General features: G+C 41.9%; 1 protein-coding gene across 1 annotated transcript; it reads left to right on the top strand.

Annotated features, from left to right (window-relative positions):
* Nucleotides 1-6,469: 6,469 nt before the first annotated feature.
* On the top strand, nucleotides 6,470-6,928 carry LOC104087161 (uncharacterized). The gene has a single exon (XM_033653648.2). It carries the CDS (start codon nucleotides 6,470-6,472, stop codon nucleotides 6,926-6,928), a length of 459 nt encoding a protein of 152 aa, XP_033509539.2.
* The last annotated feature ends 3,649 nt before the right edge of the window (nucleotides 6,929-10,577 follow it).

Below are 10,577 nucleotides of genomic sequence, written 5' to 3'. Positions count from 1 at the left end.
CATGGAAATTCCACCAGCTCTATGGCATTCATCACACCTTTTAACAAGCTCACTTACATATTTATACAGGGTAGGCCAATAAAATCCATAGCTAAGAACCTTTGAAGAAGTTCTCACCCCACCATGATGACCACCGTAGGGCAAGGAATGGAAAGCATCAAGAATATTCATTTGCTCCTCTTCCGGGACACATCTCCGAATCACACCATCATTGCAAATCTTGAAAAGATAGGGCTCGTCCCAATAATAATCCAAGATGTCCCGTTTGAGTTTCTTCCTTTGGTTAGAAGAGAGCTCACTCAGGACAATGCCGGTCACAAGAAAGTTAGCCACATCGGCGAACCAAGGCATACCATTCAAAGACACGGAGATGAGTTGTTCATCCGGGAATGAATCATTAATTTCGAGGCCATCGTAGGGCCTCCCCTCCTCTTCTAAGCGGGACAAGTGGTCTGCCACTTGATTATCACTTCCTTTTCTATCAATGATTTCAAGGTCAAACTCTTGAAGCGGAAGAACCCATCTCATCAACCTAGACTTCGAGTCCTTTTTGGTCATCAAGTAACGGAGTGCCGAGTGATCGGTGTGCACAATCACTTTGGCACCCATGAGATATGGCCTGAACTTTTCCATGGCAAAGACAATGGCTAATAACTCGTTCTCGGTCATCGTATAATTGACTTGGGCGTCATTCATCATTTTGCTTGCATAAGAGACCGGGTGAAATATCTTATTGACCCTTTGCCCCAAAATCGCTCCCATCGCAATGTCACTAGCATCGCACATGAGCTCAAATGGTAAGCTCCAATTGGGTGTGGTAATGATGGGAGTGGTTGTCAATTTATACTTTAGAAGATCAAAAGCTTTCATGCAATCTTCGTTGAACACAAACTTTTTATCCTTTTCTAGCAGCTTGCACAAGGGGTTTACCACTTTTGAGAAATTTTTGATGAACCTTCGGTAGAACCCCGCATGCCCAAGAAAGCTCAAGTTCCTAACTCCCTTGACGGAAGTAGGAAGAGGGAGTTTTGATATAACTTCAATCGTCGCTTTGTCCACTTCAATACCGTTCTTTGAGATCTTATGGCCGAGGACAATGCCCTCCTCGACCATAAAGTGGCATTTTTCCCAATTAAGCACTAGGTTGGTCTCTTCACATCGGGCCAACATTTTGTCAATATTTTCCAAGAATTGTTCAAATTAGTCCCCCACAACACTAAAATCATCCATGAACACTTCAAGGAACTCCTCCACCATATCCGTAAATATTACCATCATACACCGCTGAAAGGTAGCCGGTGCATTACACAAACCAAATGGCATCCGTGAGAATGCAAATGTGCCTGCCATACAGACATGTGAAGCTGGTTTTCTCTTGGTATTCCGGTGCAATGAGAATCTGGTTGTACCCTGAGTACCCATCCAAAAAGCAATAGTAGGCACGCCCAGCAAGTCTGTCCAATATTTGATCAAGAAAGGGCAATGGATAGTGGTCTTTGCGGGTCACTTTGTTCAGCTTTCTGTAGTCCATACATACCCTCCATATGGTGACAGTACAAGTGGGTATCAACTCATTTTTCTCATTTGTGACCACAGTCATACTTCCCTTCTTCGGCATACATTGTACCGGTGAAGTCCATAAACTATCCGAAATAGGGTACACAACCCCTGCATTAAGCCACTTGATAATTTCCTTCTTGACGACCTTATGCATAGCCTCGTTCAACCTCCTTTGGTGTTCCATGGAGGGTTTGGCATCACCCTCTAGTATAATTTTGTACATGCAAAAGGCGGGGCTTATACCCCGAATGTCAGCCAAAGTCCATTCAATTAGATTTTTCCTTCTTTGAAGCACCGCAAGGGTGGAGTCTACCTGCACGTTAGTTAGGCAAGCAGAAAGAATAACAGGTAATGTGGAAGAAGGGCCTAAGAATTCATGCCTGAGGTGTGAAGGCAAAGGCTTCAACTCCAATGTTGGTGGCTCCTAGATTGAGGGCTTTGTTGGTTGAGTCTTCTGGTTTTCCAAGTCCAAGAAAAGTTTACGGGCCCCATATGAGTAGGATCTCATTCCTTGCAATGCATTTGCATATTCAACCAAACCTTCCTTTTCATCATCCTCATGATTTAACAACACAACTTCCAAAGGGTCTTCCACATTGATCATGGCACTCGTGTCATCAACTATCACCTCCGTCACAAGATCCACAAAAGAGCAAACTTCATTGCTATTTGGTTGCCTCATTGATTTGCACACGTGGAATACAACTTTTTCATCGCCCACTCGAAAAGTGAGCTCCCTGCTTCCACATCAACCAATGCCTTCTCTGTTTCTAGGAAAGGTCTCCCCAATATTATAGGCACCTCATAGTCGACTTCGCAGTCGAGAATCACAAAATTAGCAGGCAAAATAAACTTATCGACTAGGACTAGAACATCATCAATAATACCAAGCGATTTTTTATTGTCGGATCCACCATTTGTAATCTCATGGAAATAGCTCTTGGTTGCCCAATACCTAGTGTCTTGAACACGGAATATGGCATCAAATTAATACTTTCTCCCAAATCACACAAGGCTTTTGCAAAATCGGCGCTACCAATGGTGCATGGAATTGTAAAGGCACTGGGATCTTCAAGCTTTGTAGCCATCGAGTGCACTATGGCACTCACTTGATGAGTCATTTTGATGGTCTCACAATTCATAGATCTCTTCTTAGTTACCAAGTCCTTCATGAACTTGGCATATCCCGGCATTTGTTCGAGAGCTTCCACCAAGGACACATTGATTGACAAACTTTTCATCATCTCAATAAACTTCTTGAATTGGTTTTCATTAATTTGCTTTGCAAGCCTTTGAGGATATGGTGGAGGAGGCCTTGACAAATGGGCCTTGGCTTTAGGCATTACCATTTCTGGTATGTCTATCACGTGTTCCCTAGACAGGTTCATATCATTCTGAGTCTCCTCCATGTTGTCATCAATATCGATCTTCACTTCATCATTCACATTCTCATCATTGGCTTGAATCTTATCATCTTCTTGCAATACAACATCATCACTCATAATCTTCTTTGGATTAGAGGTACTTGCATCTCTACCTCTACCACTTCTTGTGGTCACCACCATAGCATGGCCTGTATTGTTCCCACCCTTCGGGTTTACTACCGTATCACTTGGTAGTGCCCCCTTAGAGCGAGTATTCAATGCTTGAGAAATTTGACCCATTTGTACTTCCAAGTTGCGAATAGAGGTAGTATGGGAGGCTATTTGGGCATCGGAGTCAGCATTCCTTTCCATTATTTGTTTGAACATATTCTCTATCCGCCCCATCTCATTGTTTGAAGAAATTTGCCCTTGAGACGAATATGGAGGCAGATTGTTGGGTTGTTGATACATCGGGGGCCTTTGAAAGCCCGACCCCCGATTGCCTTGATTATTATTATTCCAACCCCCTTGGTTTCCATTGCCGCCCCAATTGTTATTGTTGTTTCCCCAATTTTAATTGTTGTTCCCTCAATTGTTCGAGTTGTTATTGCCATTGTTCTAATTCCCTTAGCCTTGGTTGTCCCAATTTTGATTGTTCCTTTGCGATCTCCATTGTTGATTTGGAGCATTGCTCCATTGACCATGGTAGTTATTGGCATATAACACTTCCTCACTTTGATCATCATAAGAATCGTCTTGATTGTAATCACTACCACTTTGCTCATATTGATCTTGATTGGTTTGCACTTGTTGACCATGCTGTCTCCTCTTGTTGACCATGACATTTACCCCTTCCATGGCATTTACTTGCTTTGTCCCTTGAACTTGTTGAAGTTGGGCCTTTGCTAACTAATTCATAGTAGTTGTCAACTCGGCTATGGCTTGTCCGTGATCATGAAGTTCCTTGTGAAGATGGATGACATTAGGGTCACCCTGAGGAACATTTGCCCGACTCTGCCAAGCTGAGGATGTGTCAGCCATCTCATCAAGTATGTCACAAGCATCGGCATAAGGCATTTTCATAAAATTTCCCCCAGCTAGCTGATTCACCACACACTGGTTGGTTGTGTTGATGTCGCTAATGAATCATTGCTTCAGTCATATCATTGTTTGGGCATTCCTTGACCATTGTCCGGTATCGCTCCCAGATTTCATGTAGGGGTTCATTAGGTTCTTGTTTAAAGGCTAAGATCTCATCCCTCAATGCTGCCATATGATCGCGTGAGAAAAATTTGGCTATAAACTTTTCTACCAACTCATCCCACGTGTGTATGGAGTGGTTGGGTAGCTTCTCGAACCAGTCCAAAGCTTTCCCTCTAAGTGAAAATGGGAAAAGTCTGAATCTCAGAGCTCTGACATGTTCGTTTGCTTGCTCCCCAGCATGTGTCTACAAAACCCTTTAGATGCTTGTATGCGTTCTGATGAGGAGCTCCAGTGAAGAAGCCCCTTTGCTCCAATAGGGTCAGCATGACATTTGTAATTTGAAAATTGCCCTCCCGAATCTGGGGCGGGACAATTGCACTTGCGTAACCTTCATTGGGTAGCACCCTGTGTGCTGCCCATGGAGGAGGTGGGGGAGGGTTTGGAATGTTGTCATTAGCCTGCGGGCCTCTTCTTTGGACTTGAGGTTCTAGATTAACCTCATCCTCACCATTGTCATCTACCTCCTCCCCCAGAAGAACATGTCCGAGAGCATCATTATGAGCTATTTGGTACCTAAAGCGATTGATACACAAAAGTTAGAAAAACAGAAGGAAAGAAAAATAAGACACACAAATAGTTAGATAGATAGCCAATACCATCTAACTCCCCAACAACGGCGCCAAAAAGTGATCGAGGCCAAACCTAAACCACTATAGAGTAGCGAGGATGGTCGATGCAGTTTTACCCAACGAGGTCGGAATCGATTTCCACAGGGAGTTAATTTGGTTTGGAGTTGGGTATATAACTAATCTAGATGTGCGTGTTATTCCTAATTGCACTTTCAAACATTGTTGCGATTGATTCTATTCGAATTTTATACTATTGTATGCTAAGTGTAAGCTAAGTACTATTTTTGGTGAAAGTTTTCAAGTGTTAAAAGGCACTAGGGAAGTGACTTCCGCCTAGGTGAGTATCTAATTGGTATCAAGAATCTAGGACATGCTTGTTATGATTGGGGTCGTGATATAACCATAACACATAAGTGCTCACTTTATACCTCTCGGTAGTTTGAGTGACTTTGCCCGATTTGGCTTTCTCAAACCCAAATGGGTGTTCATACAATACAAGTGAAATTGACTCAAGTCGGGTATTACTATCTCTAGGTTTAACCCTTTAATTAGGGCTATCAATCTCTTGAGTTTACTCCAATTCCTTGTTAGCCTAATTTTCCTAGACTTAGTCCCTCTTTCTCAAGAAGAGCCTAATTCATAAAGGCACGAGTCAGTGTTTGCAACCACTAATTCTACAATTTTAGCATGAACTGGGCTAAATATCACTAACCCATAACAATTAAGCCCTAAAATTCAAGACCCATTAAATACCCACACTAGGGTTGGGTCATAACCCTAGCTATGGGGTCTAGCTACTCATAATAACCGCAGAAATCAAAGATAAAGATGAAATATAAGCCATAATAATAAAGTACAAAATGAAAATCTAAAGTTTGAAAGTAAATCTACTTTAAAATTGCCCCAAAAGGGAAAAACTAGTTGTTCACGTGCTCTGCTAAACAAAACTTAATCTAAAATTGATAAAAGGATCTATTTATACTAGGCTGAAATTTCCGGACAAAAATGCCACTATGGAGGATTCGCGGACGCGTAATTCTGACCGCGTCCGCGCTTGAGCTTTCGCGGCCGCGTAATAATGAGCGCGGTCTGCGTTTCTTCAATACTGGGCTTGGATTGGGCTTAGTTTCTCGGACCGCGTTCTTTAGTTAAGCCCGACTTGCAGGGTCTTTGAACCTCAAGATGCGCTCTCAGCGAAATTCCCTTCGCGGTCGCGCCAAAGATTTCGCGGCCGCGCCTTTCCAATGCGGTCAGCGGTGATTTTAGTACTCAAAGCAGCTTCTCTGAATCTACTTTCATGGACCGCATAATAGTGGCCGCCTCAGCGGTGGTCCTTACGCGGCTGCGCTTTTCTGCCGCTCTCAGCGCTCCAGTCTCAGCCTTGGATTAGTGCATGTTTGACTCCTTCATGAGTTGATTATGGCTTTTTTGCCTCATTTTGACCAAACCCTGCAAGCAAGCACATTAAGTTAGTTTTTGGGATTACCTTTACACATTTTTGACCCAAAACCTAAGCAAAAGAGAGCAAATAATAGGCTAAAACCCCTAGTTATAAACTACCCAGAGTCGGCCCACCAGGTCCTAGACTCATATAATCATAGCTCTCAAAATGAGCCTCATGTTGAGAATGAAAAGTTCACAAGGAAAGAAGAGCGAGATGAGATATCCAGAAAGCTGAAAGGTATAGAACAATCCTTAAACAACATGCAAGGGATGGGAAATCAGATTAACATGTCTTACAATGACTTGTGTATGTTCCTTGATGTTCATATGCCCGCGGGGTTTAAAATGCCAAAGTTTAACTTGTATGATGGGCGTGGAGATCCGGTGGTCCATTTGAGGGGTTATTGCAGTGAAATGAGAAGTGTTGGCGGGAAATATGAGTTGTTAATGGCGTATTTCAGTGAGAGCTTAAGTGGGGCAGCCTTGGAATGGTATAGTCGTCAAGATGTGAGTAAGTGGTATGCATGGGATGACATGGCTCAAAATTTTGTTCGATACTTTCAGTACAATATAGACATTATCCCAGACCGTTCCTCCCGATCTAAGATGGAAAAGAAACCCGAGGAAAGTTTTAGGGAGTTTGGGCTCAGATGGAGGGAACAAGTTGCTCGGGTTAGTCCCCCGATTGATAAAGAAGAAATGGTTAAGCTTTTCTTACAAGCTCAGTGACCCACCTACTTCAGTTATTTGATCCCGGCTTTAGGTAAGCCTTTCAATAATCTGGAAAAATGGGGGAGATGGTAGAAGAAGGGATCAAGTCAGGAAAAATCACGAGCTATTCTGCATTCAAAGATACTACAGAAGACATTCAGAACATCTAGTAAGTTTGGGGGGTAAGTTTGGGGGGAAGAAAGAGAAATAGAAAAGATGTTGTTGAGCCCCGCCAATGACAAGTCCCAGTGGGCGTTCCTGCTCAATGCTTTCAGCCTCAATATCGACCCCATGAATATCCTCGTACTCCAGATAATCCTCCCCAATGCTACTTCTCTCCACAAAATCCTTAAAGTCATACCTCACCTTCCCAGCACTCTATCCACAATGCATCGCCATATTCTCCACATCTACAACACCTGCAACGGCCGGCCCCACCTTCACAAATGTCTTACCCACCTCTACAAGCATATTAACCACCTACCCGCAAGAGGTTCCAACCGAGGCCGGAGTACAAAATGAAAAGGCAACAACAAAAGGAAAAATCTTTCACTCCTATTAGAGAATCATATGCCAGTTTGTTCCAAAAGTTGAGGCAATTGGACATGTTGAAGCCGATTCAGATAAAAATGCCGAACCCCCTTCCTAAGAATTTTGATCATTCTCAAAGGTGCGCATATTACTCTAATGCCCCGGGGCATGACATAGAAAAGTGTTGGAGTCTAAAAAGAGCAGTCCAAAAGCTTATTGATGCAGGTGACATATTCGTGCAGAATCCAGATGCAGCAGATACTAGCCAAAGTCAATTACCTGTTCATAATGAGACGCATATGATGGGCATGGTTTGTTTTGAAAATGAACATGAGAACACTTCCAAGTTCCTTGGCGAGCCACTCGCCGCAAAGTTTTCAGTGCTATCAGTCTCGGTTCCAGAAGTTGATCTTAAGAATGAGCTGGTAAAGGGGACCCCAAAGCCACCTGCTGAGGTCAATGTGATTGAAATTGGTAAAGGTGTGGGTAATGTCGATGTGCGACTCAGTGGCTAAGATGTCGAGCTTGGTAATTGGAAAGACACTCCTTTCTTGGCTAGCCAGGGAGGAGTTTTGGTGGTTTATTTTGTTGTCATTTCTGATGTCCGGGTTATTTCAGGGTTGTAATTCGGATATTGTCTTGTGACTCAAACCCTTCTATCCTTTTACTTTGCCTAGTTCGTTTAGTCGTAGTAACTCGTTTAGTGTTCTCTAGGTTTGTTCCAAGGTTGTAACCCATATTTCATTTTGCTTGTTTCACTGTTTAAACCCTTTCACCATATGTCTAATGCAATTTCCTGTCTTATGTTATTTTTAGTCCGTATTTGTTTAGCTCCCTTTTCCTTTATAGTTCTTTTCATGCTGCCTTTAGTGACATGATTTGCACGCAGAATTCTCAGCCTGGTCTTGAAAGTTAGTCTAATCAGGAAGCAATGAAACAAGTTTTGAAGATGACAAGGACATTTGAGGGAAATAAGTAAAGATTTGGACATTTTAAGATCATTTAAAGCCCGAATTGTGTGAAGCTGGGGCAGATAGTTTGGGAAGTTAAGAGGACAACAAGAATTTGTTACAAGAGAGTGCGTCCTAGACAATTTGAAGCAAGGAACTTTGAGTTAAAGTGCATCTCAAGTTACAAGATAAAGCCAAGGGAGTTTGTCCCACACTGATGGAGGGTATCCATTGTGAAGAAGAAATCACCCAACGAGAGTTCTGTAATTGACAGGGTACTAAAGAGAGATGCAAGGCATATGAGTGATATCTATGCCGAAGTGGCAAAACAAATGTTGTGTATGATCTTCATTTTTCACCCTCGAGTTGCATGTGTTGTACTTGGCATTTTCAGAGATTGGGAGGCCCTCTTTCAGCTACCCAAACACTTTATACCCTTCGGTACCCTTTTGAGCAAGTTTTGATTTCTTTGACCTCCCCTCTTTTGGAATCAAGTTAGAGTCACTAAAAAAATTCATGTCCCCATAAGGTTTGTTTTAGAAGTTCACCCCGAAAGAAAATAGAGAAAAAAGAGAAGAAAAGGAAAAGAGATAAAGAAAAAAAAGGAAAAAAAAAGGAGAAAAGGGAGAAAAAGAAAAATAGCAACAAAAAGTATTCTTTTGAACTACGTTCGACCTGATTCTTGTGTCAACAAGATACGTAGGCAGCCTTACTCTAGGGTTCGGTCACACCAAGTCAAAGTTCTAAAATTCCTCACTTCAAAAGAAACTGGGGCAAAAGTTTTGTTTTCTATAAAAGACGGTTCCAAAAATTGTAAAGTTATACCCCATTTTGTCTTATGTTTGAATTTGAACCTTCATGCCTTTCTTTCTTTCTAACCCTATCCAAAAGCCACATTACAGTCCAAAAACGACCTTCCAGATAATCTTTGAGAGTACCGAGTTAGATATGCGAGGAACATAATGATATTTTTACCATGGTTAATGCCTTATCATCTGCAGAACAAGTGGAAATAAGAAGAAAAGAACAAAATGATCTAGTCTTATCAGTAAAAACCTTCACAGGCACCATAAGGCGGCAGTGAGTTGAGAGAAAGAACAAAATGAGAGAGGCTTGATGGTGAAGACCCCTCGGACACTACAAGTAGAATAAGGATCGTAAATAAGATAGGATAATCAAAGCATTGAAGCCCAGTTTCACGACTTAGGGGTATAACAAGAGTTGAACATTAGACTTGCTTGACAGATTAGGCCGCTTAATCCAAAATGCATGTCATGGTCATTGGAGTTGGTATCCACATCAAATAAGTTTCAACTTTGTAATTTTCTTGTTAGATATCATCTATTTCCATTGTCCCCTTACTATATTCCTCTTGCTTTGTTTAAGTCCTCTTTTTGAGTCTATTTTGTCAAAACAAGTGAGAAATGACACCAAAATTTACTACCAGCTTTCCAATTGCACAAAGCAGAGTCTGGCTAGCACATCAAAGTGGTATAAGTCAGGGAAAAGTAGTATGCGCATTGAGTTGATAACAATTGACGTGCTTTGGGATTCATGTGAAATGCAAGTTCGGTAAATGTCATTCATGAGCACAATGCTTCGGGTATAAGGTATTGGGCTTGAACGAATCAGAGGTGTTTTCTGTGATAAGGGTTGACAGAAAAAGTGGTTAACCAATAACAAGCAAGGTCTTCCAAGTGGAAATCAAAGTTATCATGGCAAGTGTAGGATCAATCCCCCTCAAGGTCAAGACCACAAACCAACCACCATGTTTTAAACTCACAAGTTTTCTTTTTTTGAAACAGGAACGAAGACTATGTCCAAATCAAAGCTTGGAAGCTCGAATTTTTCAGGTGTAATGCCCAAATTTTGTCAGCACAAAGGCTATTTGAGAAGGTTTTTACCTCCTAGACCTTCACCTAGTTGAGAAGATCATTAGCTCTCAAGAATTTTTCATGTTTGAGAAGAACTGTACCTCCTAGGCAGTCTCCCTAGTCGAAAGAGTCTTTAGCTTTCTTTAAGTTCAGGATCTCGCCTGAAAAATAGGGTCACTTCTTAGTTTCTCCTAAGTGGTCAATTTTTAGTTTTCTTAAGCTGTTAATCTTTAGCTTTCCTTGAGGTTAGGGGTCCTGCCTGGAGAATGTGGTCACTTTTCAATTTTCTTAAGTTGTTAATCATTTGCATTC

This window comes from Nicotiana tomentosiformis, chromosome 1 (assembly GCF_000390325.3).
Source record: "Nicotiana tomentosiformis chromosome 1, ASM39032v3, whole genome shotgun sequence".
NCBI lineage: Eukaryota > Viridiplantae > Streptophyta > Magnoliopsida > Solanales > Solanaceae > Nicotiana > Nicotiana tomentosiformis.
This window is presented reverse-complemented; position numbering and strand designations above follow the sequence as displayed.